Here is a 17594-nt window from a genome sequence, read left to right on the forward strand (position 1 = left end):
ATGTTGATTGTGTTAAGCTGAATAAATCTAAAGCATTATCATGAAGTATGTTTTTAAATATATATGTTTTCTACTTCATGCAACTTAGCTATGCATTACTTCTAGAACACATTATATTTTATATTGCATATACTCCAAGTTTTGTCATCATCAAAAAGGGGGAGATTGATGACCCAAAAATTGATTTAAAGATTAATTTTGATGATCACAAAACCTTGAAGTATAATTACTAATGTTTGTGTTGCAAGAAGAAAGATAATTTATTTTGCAAGGAACATAGCAAGTTGGAAAAATACAAGAAGGCCTCAAAAGCTCTCAAGAAAAGTTAGAAGAAAGCTACAATTTATTGGCCCAAGTTTCAAGTTCAAAGGATTTAAGTTGGAGGAGCAAATTCAAAGAAAGATTCAAAAGAATAGTCCTCGAGTCGACTCCGAAAAGTTTAGAGTCGACTCTGGCACTCTAGAGTTTCAAGAAACAGTGCTCGAGTCGACTCCGGGACTCTACGAGTCGACTCCGACTGAGAACAAACAAAAAACAGAAAGTTGATTTTCAGCGCTACAGTGATCTCGAGTCGACTCCAACTTCAGTGCTACAGTGCGGAGTCGACTCCCAGCTACAGTGCCGACAGACTACTATTCACAAGTGACTTCTGTTTCAGCCGAGTCGACTCCTACTTCAGCCGAGTCGACTCCAGCACGCTGGGAGGCATAACGGCTAGTTTTTTGTTGATTCCAACGGCTCTATTTTTGTCTCTAACGGCTAGATTTTTGTTTCCACTCCCTCTAAAGCTATAAAATCAAGAGGAGAGCTAGGAAAAAGGGTATGGAAGTGGGAGAAAACATTTAGGAAAGAGATTTGAAAGAGATTACAAGGGAAATCTCCCATAAGCACAAAAGGGCCATTCAAAGTAAAATAGAGAGAAGAAGAGCATCCAAGTGAATCCCAAAGCTTCCTCTCCATCCGTGTGCTGCCTCGGAGATCCTCTACTTCGTGCAAAATCAGAAGAGGGTCAAGTGAAGAAGAAGCCGAGTTCCTCCATCTACAAATTAGTTTGAGGGCTTCTTCTCTTTTCTTTACTTATTTATATTTGCTATATTTGCTTATGTGAGAAGCTTGTATTTGATTTAAACTCTTGTTCTAATATCTTGTAACTTGATTCAATCAAGGGATTGAATCAAGGGGTTAAGGTTTGTTGGTGAGCCAAAGGGAAAACCAACATTGTAAGGTTGTGGTTGGTGAGCCTTTGGGAAAACCAACTGGGTTGATTGTGAACCCGGAAAACAATCGTTGTAAGGTTGTGGTTGGTGAGCCTTTGGGAAAACCAACTGGGTTGGATTGTGAGCCCGTGAAAACAATCGGTTGGTTCTAGTCGGTGAGCATGTGAAAACCGACCGAGTTCGTTGTGATCTCGTAAAACAACAAGTTGGGTTGTGAGCTTGTAAAACAACCGGCTGTAATCTGAGGGATTATAGTGAAATTCCCAAGAGGTCTTGGGGAGTGGATGTAGGTGCTGGGATGCACCGAACCACTATACTTTTGTTGTGTTTGTGATGCTCTTTGTTATCTAACTTTCTCACTCACTTACTTACTTAGATACATTGCTTGCTTAACTCTTCTCCGTGCATCCTTTAGTTGCAAGCATATTCAATTTACTTAATCAAGTCTCATTCAATATAACAACATTAAGACTCATTGTATTGAATTGCATACTTGGGCAAACTTAGACTAATCTTTTATTGAGTCCGCTGCTTAATAGTTGATTAGATTAGAATCATACTCTTGCTAAGTTTAAATTCCACTATGCATCCATACAACTTAGCTTAATTAACTCTAAAAGATTAGAAGTAGTTGAAAAGTTTTTAAAAGACCCAATTCACCCCCCCTCTTGGGTTGTCACCTTGGGCAACAAGATGCATCTTATTGAGACTCATCAGTCCGGAGCAGGAAGCCTTCATTGGGGATCGGTGCATCTCTAACAATATTCTCATTACCCAGGAGTTTATGTATGACCTCCAAAAAGCCTTGAGCCGTAGGAGCCTTATGGGAATCAAGCTAGCATCAGATGCAAGCTTGAGGGGTGGCAGATGGGAGCATTTTCGATGATGGGTAGGGTGATTTTGGTGTGGTTGGTTCTTATCTTGATCCTCATCTATTTGTTATCAAACAAAATTGTGCCAGTGTCGCTTTTGAGGTCTCTAGAGCAGTCATTCAGAAACTTCATTTGGGGCAGACAAGAGGGCAGAAGGAGCATTCACTTGGTGGCATGGGATGTAGTCTACCAGCCGGTCAGATAGGGTGGCTTGGGGATCCAGTCCTTGGTGGCAAGGCTGGAGGCGATGGTGGCGAGGCACATGGCTAGATATATACTGGAACCTGACAGTCTGTGGTGTGCTCTATTGAAAACCAAGTGTGGAGCTCACACGATGGCGGCGGAATTCTAGGCTGGGCGTCGGTGTTCCTTCATTTGGAGGGAGATCTGTTCTTACGCTCCGATGGTGCTTGCTCCAGTCAAGTGGGCTGTTAGTGATGGTCGGTCCATTGGTGTCCTGGAGGAAGTTGGGTATTCGAGCAACCGCTATGTCGAGTATCGACCCTAGTTGATTCGGCGAGGTTGGAGGATTGCAAAGTCAGCGATCTAGAGCAGCATGAATCTAGAGCAGTGCTGCCTTTCTCTGGCCCCAGGCTAGAGAACGATGGAGTGGGGAATTACATATGCCTACTTGGCATATCAAAGTTGGACAGGAATGCCCAAATTTTCAAAGACAGGTGGGTGCCACTGATGAATGTAGTGGAGAGAGCCATTCTTTAGGCTGTTAAGTTTACCTGGGCCACTACGGCGGCTTCATCTGGAATGGCTAAGGACATCTAGAATCCTTGCTCTGCTGATATAGCGCCTAGGCACGTCCTTGTCTTTTGAAAGCCCCCACCCTCTAGCCATCTCAAGGTAAACTTCGATGGTAGTATTACCGGTGATAGAGATAGAGCATGTGTGGGTTTTGTAATCAAAAGTCACGACTCACGGATAATTGCTGGCGGAGGGCGAAGCACCGATGAGTTGATAGCTATAGGGACAAAGCTCAAGGTAGCATGGAAGGGCATTACCTATGCGAGACGGAGGCTGAAGGCGGAGTACATCATCCTCGAGAAGGACTCGGCCACGGTGATCAATTGGATACGAGAAAAGGGGTGGAGGGAGGATGGGAGCACTCTACTCTGCGACATCAGCCGGATGATGGGAGACTGCAGTGCCTTTCAGGCAGTGCATGTGTATTAGAAGGCGAACAGGGTCCTATTCGCCTCCTATGCTGCACATTAGTTCGGAGAGGTCATTTGGACACACCAGCAAGTTCCTCTTGCACCGTTGTGCCAGATTATCTCTCTTGAATCAGTTGGCTGCACCTACACTAAAGTAGAGTGAGAAGCCATTGTATAAAAAAAAAATTGTGAGCATATACAGGCTGAAAAAACTCTCTCTGGTACAAACTAAGATCGTCCCTGAGACCATGAGACCCACAAGCCACAGGCCTATCGATATGAGTACAGAGCCCAATGACTTCTTATCAAACAATATAGCCTAGTGACCGGGAATTAAAGCCCGCTAGCTTCGATATCTTGTCATCTTGGCATTGACAATAAGGTTTCAACATAGCTATGGTCGGCATGCTCACCTGGGCTAAGACAGTAGGCAAAAGAGACTCGGTCCAACTGATATGTTAGTCAAGCCAATTACAAAACATCAAATTGTTTAATGAATCTTCCTTTTCTTGTTGATTTGTAGTTCAATAATGTCCGGTCAGCGGCTTCCATGAAGAGAACCCTCTGACAATCACCACCATTAGATGCCTGGTTACAGGAGCGGCCCAATACATTTGGGTGCCTAAGGCGAATCCAATGAATGAGGCCTCTTTTTTTTTAATAATAATTTTTTTTAATAAGTATAAAATACTTAAAAAAAATAATATCAAAATAGATAGCTATTAAGTACACTACTTCAACAAAGATACATGAATCTAACAAAGATAGACAAGAAGTCTTTTCAATTTAATATAATTTTTGAATGGAAGCACGAAAAAGTAATTACCCTAAAAGAAGGGCCATGAAACTGATTAAATAACGGAGATAATGCTTGGCAATACTGTTTACCATGTCAATCAAGAATAGGAAAAGGTTATCCCATGGCATTTCATGGTCAAGGTAAAGAAAAGACTTTGTCCAAAAAGAGACCTCTCTATAAGAAAAAGTAGGGGCATTATGGAAAATTCACTCCATCTAATTAATAAAAGTGCCATCCCACCATCTCCCGTTCAAGTGAGTACCCAAGCGGCAACTGCAACATCACAACACAGCAGATATTCAACCCCCTCCCTCATTTTCTCTCTCTACCACCCAAGAGGGGAGAAGAAACAGAGAGGAGAAAATAAAAGAATCTCCACCCTCCAAGAAGTCCATCTCCAATCCCCCTATCTTTCTTGCTAATGGCCCAGCTGGATCAACAGTAATGTGAGGGAAGGAAAACCAAGACCAAAACCAGAAAAGAGAAGGGATGAAAGATAAGAGTAGCTTCAGCATGCGCATCAAGCCAACCAAATCCCTCCTTTCTCTTTCTCTCCATCCAAAACAAAACTACTGTCCCCCAACTTCCCAAATTGCCCCTCTGCAGGCCAGGAAACTCTCCACCTCCCTTTCATCAAGGGGGAAGACAGCTCCTGTTCCCGTTTTATATGGGGCCTTTGCTTCCCTTTGGTCACAGACGCAAGGAACTTCCCCCCATCTATCTATCTCCCTCCCTCCCTCCCTCCCTCCCTCCCGGAGACCTTCCTTTTCGGTCTCTTAAGGCTCGGGCCGGCCCTGCCTAGTTATAACTTTACAGCACCTAGACCACGTCCGCCATAACATTTCAAATTGTTAGACGAGAATTGTGCAAATTATTTATCTCATTGCATTAGCTCACAACTGCAAATCAATGTCGAAGAATGACAATCCTTGAAGCAATGTGTTTAAGAAACAAATTTCCAATAACAAGAACTCAATTTCTCAACTAATTTGAATTGTAGTACATTTGACAGAAGTTCCTACAAGTAATGCCGGAGGCTTCTCGACGCCCACGAGCGTCGAAAAACATGATCTTACAACATTATATTTTTTCCCCATCTAAATAAAATTAATTTAAGACAGCTGCCAGGAGGCATTTCTCCATCTTAGTGCAAGAAAAATGAAGTACGCCAATAACTGATCTGTTAGAATCTGAAGCCGGGGTCGACGTCCATTGCCCAAGCAAATTTCCCAAGTAATGACTTGTTAAATATCTAATAGGAAAAACAGAGAATTAGCTAAAACCATCAGCAAATGTTTAGTGGAATTTGTTACAGGAAAAAAGATTAGAAGAAACAGGGAAAGAATAAAAAATATACTTATTTTGGACATATAGTAAGAAGGAAAATCTTAACTTGAAAAAAAGTGAACAAATAATCACAAGAAATTGAACAAAATTAAAAGTAGCGTGCAATTAAACAGTGAAGAACGAGCTTTGCAATGACATTAAAGAGATCAGTAATCAGTCAGTCTAGGAGGAGAGTTTGACCTTCTCAATTGGAACTTCATGGCGCTTGCACCATGCAACCGATATCCTAGGATCCAGGTAGTTGATCTTTGATGTACCCAAAGCTACCGTCTTCAAATCTTCTTTTATCTTTTTGTCCAATTCCATCTTCTCTATCTTTGCATCAATCTGAGCAATCTTCTTCTCTAACCTGCAAGTTGATTAATGTAAGATGGCATGGTAATTTTTTGAAATTTCAAAAGCTTAAGATTCATCGTGAGCTCTTTACGCTTCAGGGGACAAGTTCCGCTTTGTCTTCCCTTCTCGATCTTTTAATGGGGGCTTCCCTTTCCTTGCCCTACTCAAATCCACCTTCAATTCCTCCCTTTGGGTCTGTAAACATCACATCATCAAGCACAAGGAATATTTTAGTGAAAAAATACAGGAGTTGACAAGGAAAGAAGATTGTGCATAAAGCAGCATATTACCTTTAAGTCCATTATCTTTTCATTCAATCTTGACATCTGGGCATCATGAGACTTGGAGACACTGCGTTGATGATTACATATGATTGCTACCTGTTTTGCAGAGGTATCTATCAATCACAGAATTCATGTTTAAACTTATCACTGAATGGACAAAATAAGTATGATCATCACCTCTTTGTTTGCATGCTGATAAACAGCAATTTTTTCTGGAAGAGTACCCTCCTTGGTTTCCTTATTCAACTGTCGCCAAATGCCAATATCAAATCAGACAAACAACATTATTTGTCAGTCACAGCATTGTGATAAATGGGCAACGATAATGAATTTGGGAGGGAAAAAAATCATACACGTAAATGAAAAACATAATTTGACCTACAATGCATACAACCCACACCATTTAAACACTAGGACATAGCTTAACCTTCAATCTGATAAAATTTAGTCTCATCCATACTTTATTTTTTTAATAAAGATGAAAGTTTAAATATCAAAAAAATAAAGCTGAAAGCTTAGTAATACAGATATATGAACATTGAGAATTCTATTCAGGAAAAACTAACTTCTGCAAAGCATACTTTCTGGATTCACATATACGCTCAAAATAGTTTCCTAATTGAAAGCATTATGAAGACAATAGAGTTTATACAAGTGATGGCTCCTCAGGCTCGTCGAGCAAAAACTTAAAAAGCATAAAAACAAAATATTCACATATGGGAGGAAAATCATTGATGTTAATACTCACAATGTCATCCAAAGTAATGGAAGCATTGAATGTACGAAAAACTTTTGCAGTAAGACCAGGCATGAGTTCCTTCAGATGAGCATTAAGCTTACTTGTATCCAGCAAGTCAAAGAGATCTTCTCCATCACTTTTTCTTGCTAATGAATTACAAGCAAAAATTAGCAACTGAACATATGGGATACAAATAAAAGGACAAAAATTAAACATATAATGCAGTCACCAGTCCGGAATTCTCCAATTGCTTTATAGACAGGTAGCTCAACCTCCACAGTATTGAAATATCTAATAGAATCTTTACCAAGGAAGTCGAACTGGGTTAAAAAAAAAAAAAGAAAAACAAGCAATGTTAAATATCCAAGCAGAGAATGAATGAGCCAGAGCTAAAAATATTTCGAAAAAAAATCTACCTGCAACTTATTTGGAGGGATCAAAACACATTCTCCACTTTCAAAGTGCAGCAACCAACAGTATCAGCCTCATCATCATCCTGCATAAGATGTAGTCAGCAACAGATACACAGGTAACTCGTTAATACATGATGCAACTGAACTGTATTGCTTCTGCCGGATGATATACGTGACACTAAGCACACCAGCAATTGTCAGGACAAAGGGAGAAGCTATGAATATCAAGGAAAATCTATGAAAACATAACTGAAAAGCTGTCTTGGAACTCCAGAAAAGCTGTGAAGCACACAATTGACTTTCTAAAATACCAACCTAAAAAGACGAGCAGGTACTCTGTATGGATGCTGGTGGTCCATATGAAACAACAGGCTATCACATAACTGACAAGTTGTCCTGGGATCTCCAGAAAAACTGTGAAGCACACAATTTATGTTTCTAAAATACAAACCTAAAAGGATGAGTAGGTAGTAGTACTCTATATGGATGGTGGTGGTCCATAGGAAACAGATTTCAGCTGTCTATCAGCAGTGGCCATGACTGCCAGATTTTTTGTGTATATAAGCAAAGCAGGAAGGACTAGCACAACATCTAATGCATGATAATAGAACCAAAAACAGAAAGGGTAGAAAAAATAACTGAAAGCTTGACCAGTTAGAGCTCTGTGCAATTGCAGTGTCACAATCAATGATAAGACATGCTAATCACCAAACGTTTTCATGCATATCACAAAACTTGTTGAACTGAAGCTTTAGTGGACATAATGGCCAGAAGAGATCACAAACAACACACCATAACCTGAAACTTCATATATTATATAGATGCAAGAATGGGTGTCCTATAAGAACCAAGCTTATTAAAAATTCTGCGTTCCAATTCTTGTGAATATGAAATAGGGTTTACTTTCAAACAACTAAAATATATTATAAAATATTTAACTTTATTGTGTAAATATTATAATTGAATTGTGATTTATTAGAGTTCACTGGATAGACTTGCGATGCAATCAACTAGGCACAAACATCTCAGACAACACATACATATACAGAGCATGATATTTAATAGAAAATTTAAACTGTAAAATGGTGATAGGACATGGATAAATCATATACATGTATTCAAGAAGGAAGGCAACCGAGCTAGCAAGCTTTATTGCAGTTAAAAGTTCAACTGAAGGTGTCATATCACATGGGGAAAAAATGCTCATCCATATACAGATTTAAAATTTTGTTAACCAATGAAAGCATAGACATCCACAAGGGGAAGTAGATATTGTTAATGTTTCACATATGGGACAATTGTTGTTAGCCGAATATTAACATTGAGAAAAATATGGTATGAGTGGATAGGAGTGTCAGCTTGGTGTCAGACACCACATCATGGATGGAAGCAACGAAGCCTATCCTGAATTGCATGGTTCGGGGTGTACCAAACTATACCAGATGGACTGGCACTGTTCTGCCCCTCGGTTCGAGAATTCCGGTGAGAAAAGGGGAGAGGATGAAGAAGAGAGAGGAAGAGAGAGGAGGGAGGGAGAGAGAGGGAGAGAGGGAGAGGGAGGCCGAGAGGTAGGGAAGGAAAGAGAGGGCTCGAAAGCCTTCATCTCTTCCGGTATTGGTTGCCCGCACGGGTCTCCGCTGTTTCGAAATAAAACAGGGGCACCGCCCCTTCTCTTCTTTTTTTTTTTTGCAATTTCGTACATAAAGTCGGCAAAAAAAAATATGGTCGGAGCCCTTGTTTCATTTCAAAACAAGGTCGACCCTTGCGGGCAACCAGTACCGAAGGAGGGCTTTCGAGCCCTCTCTCTCTCTCTCCCCCCCCCCTTCTCCCAGCCTCTCTCCCCCTCCCTCTCTCTCTCCCTCTCTTTTCCCTCTCTCCTTCGCACTCCGCCCTCCCTCGCCAACTCTAATTGTGTTGGTACGGCCCGGAACAAAATGGCACAATACCATACCGTATTGTACAATCAAACAACCGGTATGGGTCCCGGTACCGACACAACCAACCTTGGATGGAAGAAGTGACCAAAAAATCATATGGAAAAGTTAAGCAAATAAGAGTATAAATAGCTTTTCCCAAGTAATACAACTGCTAAAAAGAAAACCAAATATCTGATGTAGCAGAGATGAAAAAATCAGATCATATGTTGTGACCTTCTCATTGCCTGCCCTAAGCGCTAGCTTATCGATAAGGTAAGTGGCCACAGCTATTTGCCGCTTTGTAGCATCTTTACTAGTAAAATCCCTTGTATAATTTGCACGAATATTATGAATGTAATCCTGCACAAAGAGTTACACATGATAAGCAATACAAGTACCAAAGAACACCAATGCATGAGGAAGATTAATGAAAAAAACTAAAAATAATAAGTATATGACCCCCAAAACCCTCCCACCCAGCCACCACCAATCACCAAAACTTGTCTGAGCAATACAAGTACCAAAGAACACCAATGCATGAGGAAGATTACTGAAAAACACTAGAAAAAAAAAATAAGTATATGACCCCCAAAACCCTCCCACCCAGCCACCACCAATCACCAAAACTTGTCTGTAATGCATGTTGCTTCAAAAGCACCAACAAGAGCATACAATTTAATAGCGTACCTTCAACAGTCTGGCTTTCTCATATTTTTCTTTGTCACTTTGTCCCTTCAATGTGCTGCTTGCTGCCAAAAATACATATTTAAACTCTTTCGGATTTATTGGATCATTCCAAAATGCTAACCATGTAACAGTATTCTCATGTTTTACTTCCTTCCACCTGCAAAAGTACTTCAAATGGTTAAACATCTCCAAGGAAGGCCACTATTTGCTAATTTATAGGTATTTTGCACAAGCTTTAACAACAAACTATATCCAGTCTCATGCCATCTCATTATCCATTTGTCAGTTGTACGTCACCTTTCACCAGGTACCGGACATTCCGGAATCGGTGCACCTTTACCGATATTGATGGTAATATCACTTGGCCGAATGCGTTTTTTCAGCTTTCCCATCTGGCATCATGATTAATGCATATCATTTAATAAAGATAGGCGCAAGACATCAAACTAATGATGACTTAACATGTTCTTAGTAGTTACAATAAAAAGAAAACAGAAAACAAAGTAATTGCCAGTTCTAGTCAGAACGCTGGTTTGAGCTTAACATGTTCTAACTCCTAACTATTCTTTCAATAAATTATATTGGAATAGAACCTTTGGATGCTCTCCACGGCCTCGAAACAATCCTGGTGGTTCAACTCTGAAATTCCCCACCTGAAAGGGATGTTATGGTCAAGTTCACCACATAAGACATTAGGAAATGAAGAAAGAAAATCGATGCCACAGAACTTCAACGTTTGTATCAACCACAAATGACACGTAATATTAAATCAGGCCTCACTGAAAAATGCATAATCAAGCATCACTACTTTGAAATAGCATAGGCCCTATCTTACAAATGAAATCGACGAATAACATACATATCATAACTTCTGAATCATTTAGAGCTAAAATCAAGAAATGCAGAGGAAACCTGAATGCCACCAGATTTATGGATATACCAAGATGAACCAGAGTCACCAACCTCCCTCCCTCTCTCGGAGGAAAGTTACTTCATATGTTGATCCAGAGAACATCAGTCATCTTGCATCTTGTATGAGTTAATGCATTATAAAATGACAAATAGAAGCCAACAGCATCAGCAGAAAAAGTAAATTCTTGTATATGTTTGCTTTATATGCCAAAGATCAGGAAAAACTAAGATTATATGCCAAAGATCAGGAAAAACCAAAATTATATGCCCTGCCAGCACATGCGCATGCATATTTTGGTCTAAATGCTAGGCTTTTGTAACTTGAAATGATGAGATGTCTAAGTTTTTAATCCATTAAATGTAAGAGCAAAGAAATATACAAGAAATACAGGAAGCTGTCAAGAAAAATTTATGTCGAGAAACCAAAAGTTAGTGGATATCTTCAAAACAAATGCATAATTTAACATTATCAGATTGTTAAACACAATGATATGCAATCAACAGTTAGCATACTAACAAACAAGCTACCTTTCAACTCCCCCCCCCAACCCCCCCAACCCCAAAACGGCCCGAAAGAAAAAAAAAAAACAGAGGTCAAAAGCTTGATACTTATGAAAATTGGTTTGGGTCAAATTGAAGAATGAAGTCTTTAGGACTAACTTAAGCTATTGGTGTGCAAACACCAAAACAATAATGATAAGAATGTGTTAGCTAAACCTATGTCAGAAGTTACCTTCTCTTTTACACCATCAACAATAGCCCACATGTATTTCTCCTCTTGCTTCAATTTTTCTTCTTTTAAGGCCTTCTTCTCCTATACAAGAAACAAAGCTTCAGTCAGGCACAGATACTGAGTAATTAAATTTTAGATATTTATTGCTTCGGAATGCAGGATTTGAGGAAAAGACACTTTCTCGGATTTTGATGAGTTTATCAGTAATGTTTAATTATATCTAGGATTTTTGGATAAACAACTCAATACATTAAATGAAATACACTAGAAGAAGTATCAAGTGATAAGTCATTTTTTTATGATAGTATTACTGCTAAATAAAGAAAACAAATATTCCTAATAGCACTGATCAATCATGTCTGAAATTCATAAATGATGGTAAATTGCATCAATGAAGAGGGCAAGAAAACAGGCACTATTATTACTGAGATACTAAAAAAAATTCTTGAAAACTAGAGCCAAATTTAGAAGGGATCGTGCTTGAGCAAAAGCAATATGAGCTGATCTCTGTAGCACTGGGTTGACCAGATGACATCACAGATAGAATCTACATATTCAATAGACTGGATTCGCTTCCCACGGAAGACTTGTGGGCATTACCCCTCTTGCAGTTAGGTAACATGACTGAATTGCAACCCCATATCTTTAATAAAAAAGTAAAATTGCATTCCTACACTTATAAACTTGAACACAAAAGCATGCAGATTACTCATGCAGTATATGCAGAGAAAATATTTTGCATGTGCCCAAGCATATAACTAATTTTTACCGGCATTAGATTATTTTAAGTCCAATTTGGCAAAATATCCATTATCAAAGTACACCAGCATATCAAATTTTTAAGCTGCTCAGATTTTATGGTGGATGGCAGCAGGACTTACCTCGGCACTCATCTGTTTTTTCTTCTCCTTCTCTCTCAGATGCCATTCATAGATTGGAGTAAAATCACAGAGTTCAAATTTTTTAATGACATGACTTTTACCCAGTATTTGTTTCCAGTCATTCCAAAAATTCTCAATGAATTTTGGCTTGGTGGCGTAATCTGTGTCCTTCATAACTGCAAACATCGTTGCAACCTGCAATCTGAGAGTTTCAGAACAAAACGAAATAATAATTCTAATCTTAACTGAGCATAGCTCATCAAATTTTGACACGTAGTTGCTAAAGGACTGCTATTCTTCCAGAGGTAACAAGAGCAGTGAATCCAGAGCAACTGCAACATGCAGCAAGGAATGAAAGAAAATAGAAGATGAAGGATGTACGATCAACCAAGGCAATATAAAGATCCATAAAATCTCACCTCCTCTTGTTCAGGAGTCAAATCAACTAGCTGCCCATTGTAGAGCATTTTGACCCCATGAGGCTTGTAAGGCGGAGGGAAAATAACACCGTTGTGCTCCAAGGTAGTCCATTTCTGACCCCCACCAGATCCAGGAGGCACATTCAGGGACTTTGAGAATTTCGAACCCTTCAATGCTTTCTTCATTTTCTTGCCATCCTTCTTGAATGACGAAGAAGTGATCTTCTTCATCACTTTATTGGTGGACGATTTGTTGTCTGATGACCCTGATTTTTTTATTCTTTGTGCAACTGGTATATGGTCATCGTCATCTTTATCTGTTTCTTTCTTTACAACTTCTTGCTTAATTTTTATAGGGTGAGAGGAATCAGAGACTTTTGCCTTTTTAATTGAAGAATATATAGGATTATTGGTATCACCAAGAGGACGCTTGTTTGCACCTTTTGGATTTGATTCATTACTTGCTTCCTTCTTGATGGAACCATTAGGCTTAACTTTAGAAGCCAAAGGCTTCTCAACAGAGTGAGAATTTTTTGTAGATGCACCACCAGTGGATTTTGGTTGGAACCTAGAGAGCAATGGCTTATCATCTTCTGAATCATCAGAATCTTCCTTGGTACTTTCTTTTGGCTTTTGTGATGAGAGTGAGGTATGCCTGGGGGACTCGAGCGCCTGCTTGGCATGCAAGGAGCTGTTTTTCCCAGCAACCACTGACGAAGAAAATTTGGAGCTTAATGGCTTATCATCATCAGAATCATCAGAATCCTCATTTTTACCACATGGCTTATCCAGAGTCATCTTCCCCTTGCAGCTAGTTGCCAATTTATGTTCAGAAGAATGATTTACCACTTTCTCCATATGCATGGAATTGTTCTTCTGAACCACCGTAGAAACTGCATTAAGTCTGTGACTTAATGGTTTGTCATCATCTGAATCATCTGAGTTTTCAGCATTAGCACAAAAATTATAATGTGTTGTTTTGTTATTATTACTTGTCAGTTTCTGTTCTGCAAAATGTTTTGACTGATCAGGTAATGCAGTCCTAGAATTTGAGCCAGCAATTATAGACTTAGATTTCTCGCTTGGTGCCTTCACAGTACAAGTCATCTCAATCTTTGGAAAATTGGAATTCCCATAATTTGGAGTACCTTTATCTGCGAGCTTTCCCAAAGAGTTAATGTGCTTTTGAGATGCTGGTTTCTTAGAAGCCGAATTTAACTGACTTCGCTTGGAAGCAGGGTTTGTCCTTTTAAAAATTGTAGGCCCATCATCATCATCAGCATCATCATATATAACTTGTTTGATGAAACCAGGAACAGCCATTATCCCTCTTTATCTTCTGCAAATGTGTCTTAGGTTCCACCTGCAAATTTCAATAAATTAGCCAAAGGACTGAGCATAAAAAATATTAGGTATTAACTTTATGCAACATAAAAAGGAATAAACGGTACAAGGAACTAATCTTAAATGCTGATCCAACAGCCCAAAACTGCCCTGACAGACACAAGGTAGTACAAAATATTTGAATTTTATATCCTGGCATGGAATCAAGACCATGATTGTTTCAAGGACACAAATTTGGAATTTAATTGATAAGTCAACATACTATTCCTTATTCCAACTACATGTGCCCAATTACTTCGGACACTGTTTTAGTAAACCAAAATTCTAGATACTCAGTATTTAATTCAAGATTACTAATTTTTTTGAAAAGTAATGTACTGTCAAAAGAAAAGGAAAGAATCAAGACAGTGATTGCTTCAAGAAGGAGAAGCATTTATATATTAATTGATAAGTCTCCCCTATTCAGACTGCATGTGGCCAACGATTTAGGACCCAAATTCAATCAACCCCAATTTTATATACTCGGTATTTAGTTCAATGATGATTATCACTTTGAAAAGGTAATGAACTGTCAAAAGTAAAAAAAAAAAAAAAGGAAGCTGCTTAATCTCATTTCCTAATATCAAACCACGCATCCAACCACCTAAGAGATGGTTTAAAAATATAAATATTAAGAGACAGCCCAGTGCATGAGGCTCCCACCGTCGCAGTCACAATGGAACAACCTTACCATTGCACCAAGTCTGATCCTCTAGTTTAGAAATATGAAAATAGATATAGTAATTAAATTAATGACTTATGCTTTTTTTGAAGAAAGAAAATAAGAGTGATATGTGGATGATGATCCACACTTAACAAAAATTGCGCTTTTCAATGAGTCAAATATCATTACAGGACATTGGAATTCCAGCAGTAAACTTTTTAGTTGATACAATACTAGCTTAACTCACCTTACTCTTATGCAATATTGAGTTCTCAAGGTGAATCATAAAGACAAAAACTACATAATCCATGGGCAAAAACAAAATTCACAAGAAATAGTTGAGCCCGGTGCAAGTGAATGTCATTAGTTTTTTATTTACCATGTTAAAAAGTTTAATTGAAGGACGTGACTGCAAGCACATGCAAACCACCAGAGAAAATCCTTAATGAAACTTTATTAATTGTCAAACTAGTTACTTGGAAAGGCAGCCTAACAAGGGCTCCCAAAATCAACCTAGAACACCAATGATAATATGACCTAAATCACTTCTTACATGCTACACACTCAAACTAGGATCATACATAACATCCATGGTTGAACAAATTTTAAAGATGAGCATCATCTTCAAATCAAATATTTACATGCACTAAAGGAGCATCCATCGATTGATGGCTTCTCAATAGTAGTTGACTCATGTACTCATTGTTAGACTCCCAAATCATATATCTTTAGAACTTCCTGAACATTCTAAAGGACAAGTATTCCTGACTAGTATATGATCATTTGTGTTTTTCTGGAACCTCCTTATGAATAGCCCCTTAGTTTAGGTCTTTATGATGACTTTCTATGTATAGGCCCAGAGTATAAAGAATAAGGTTAATTCAGAGAATAGTACCAAAGCCTACTGCTAACACCATAACAGCCATTCCCTTCCCACAATCAAAGTGAACTATCTGTAGGCAATAGAAAGCAATAAATGATGCTTCAATGACCACTTGTCTTTATACAAGTTGAGAAAGTCCACAGGCTATCCAATCATATACACAGTCAAGATGAAATCACTTTTATTAAATACCCTTGAAGAGAACCACAGAACTTGAGGTAGATAAACTACATGGAAAGTGTTCTGCAACAGGATCACTTTATGCTAAAGTATAATCACTCGGCAATTTGGTTCATCAGGCACATAACAAGGAGTTTTCTTTTTAATCAATTTCTTCCTCTAGTCCGCTGTAAGGCTTTCTTCAGTGATGACCACTTCATCCAAGTTCAAGTGTGAAATGTAATTAGGTTACAAGAAGTCTAAACATATCCTCTTATCTCCCAATATCTGATGGCAACAGCATTACTGCTCATATTAAGGGATTATGCAACTTTCTTGCAAAAAAGGGACAAAAGGATTGGGGCATGCTTAATGAAAAACATGCCTAACTGGTTGCCCAATCATCAATCAACATGACCAACTGCATGCAGTAGAAAAAACATCACGATGTTTTCGCTGGCTCAATTTACTGGCTGCTAGTCCTGCTTTTCTATCAAAAAAGGGAGAAAAGAAAAAAGAAAGAAGAAAAATCTGTCAAGTCTCAAAAAGATAGCAGAAGACGTGAAAGAACTATAATAGAAACTAACCTAAAAGATCTCACAGAAAGCACACTCATCAATCATGAAGACAATAAACACACAGAGCTCTTTCAAGTTATCTCATCTTATAGCTACACCAATCATGGATAAATCTGATCTACTTCCCCGTCAGAATCAGCACGCCTGCCATAAAACCCTAATCACTGATTTCCCAAATTCCACGATACCCTAAAAACAACCCCAAACAAGGAGTCGGTCGACGCAGCTGTCATGCATTGGTTTACCGAACAAATAAACAATTTAAAATCCATTATCGCAACCCTAATCACTGAGTCCATACCGAAAGATCAGTCCGGTGTCAACAGATTTCATCGTTCAACGTTAATACGGAATGAACAAACACAGAAAACCATCAACGTCAAAAACTATAGAAATCTTTATCCCAAGGCAAGAAAATAACAACACACATCAAAACAACAGCAAGAGATTATGAAACCCCTAACAGAGATCCAATTTTTACAAAAAGCAATCACATAAAGGCCTAGAAGGATCCCAAAGACTAGATTTTTGGAAGAAGAAACCTGATTTTTTTCCTCCGCAAACCCCTGAACAGGTCAGATTGATCGAAGTAGAAGGACGATGGCGGACCAATAGATTGGTTGTTGCAAAGATTCAAGCTTCAGGATGAGAATCAGCTTCTTGGAGGCCGAATTAGGGTTTCCGGAGCTAGGTTAGGTTAGCTTCACCCCTCTCCTGCTGCTGGCTGCCTTCTCTCCCCTTCTTTTCCTCGCCAAACCCAATTTAATTTGCATAAAACCCCTTCTCGTGCGCTGAATTATATAACTTGGCCTTTTCTGGTTGGACTAAAATACCCTTCTAATATATTTTTTTAGTAAGATATCTAATAAATAAAGATATCCATAAAAAAATATCCAATAGCACATCTCTATTTTTCTCCCCGTCCCCCAACTTGACACTATATAAAATAAATAGATAAACAACTTAGTGCATTATATTGATTTTTAGCTACCACATATGATAAACTAGAATTATAAATTAGCATACGACCGATAGCAATTTTTTTATAGCACCATTTGATGGATATAGTCGGATTGAATAAATAAAGTTACCTATTATTAATAGCATAAAAAATACTAAGTAGTTTTATTCTATTTTTTATTTTATTATTGTCTAAATTGATAGACGATGAATGGCCAAAAATTATGTATCACTAAATTATTTATT

At 38.6% G+C, this 17594-nt stretch overlaps 1 protein-coding gene across 1 annotated transcript; it reads right to left on the bottom strand.

The window, feature by feature from the left end:
• Window positions 1-4954: 4954 nt before the first annotated feature.
• On the bottom strand, window positions 4955-17155 carry LOC103713556 (DNA topoisomerase 1 alpha-like). The gene is given in 17 exon segments (XM_039127365.1): window positions 4955-5306; window positions 5582-5750; window positions 5829-5932; window positions 6028-6117; window positions 6199-6267; window positions 6770-6906; window positions 6990-7080; window positions 7177-7202; window positions 7205-7256; window positions 9324-9449; window positions 9777-9933; window positions 10074-10168; window positions 10370-10429; window positions 11422-11502; window positions 12303-12497; window positions 12722-14084; window positions 16931-17155. Coding segments are annotated over 16 exon segments (2844 nt in total). The 5' UTR covers window positions 14045-14084; window positions 16931-17155; the 3' UTR covers window positions 4955-5237.
• Window positions 17156-17594: the final 439 nt, after the last annotated feature.

The sequence above is a fragment of the Phoenix dactylifera genome, chromosome 1 (assembly GCF_009389715.1).
Source record: "Phoenix dactylifera cultivar Barhee BC4 chromosome 1, palm_55x_up_171113_PBpolish2nd_filt_p, whole genome shotgun sequence".
NCBI lineage: Eukaryota > Viridiplantae > Streptophyta > Magnoliopsida > Arecales > Arecaceae > Phoenix > Phoenix dactylifera.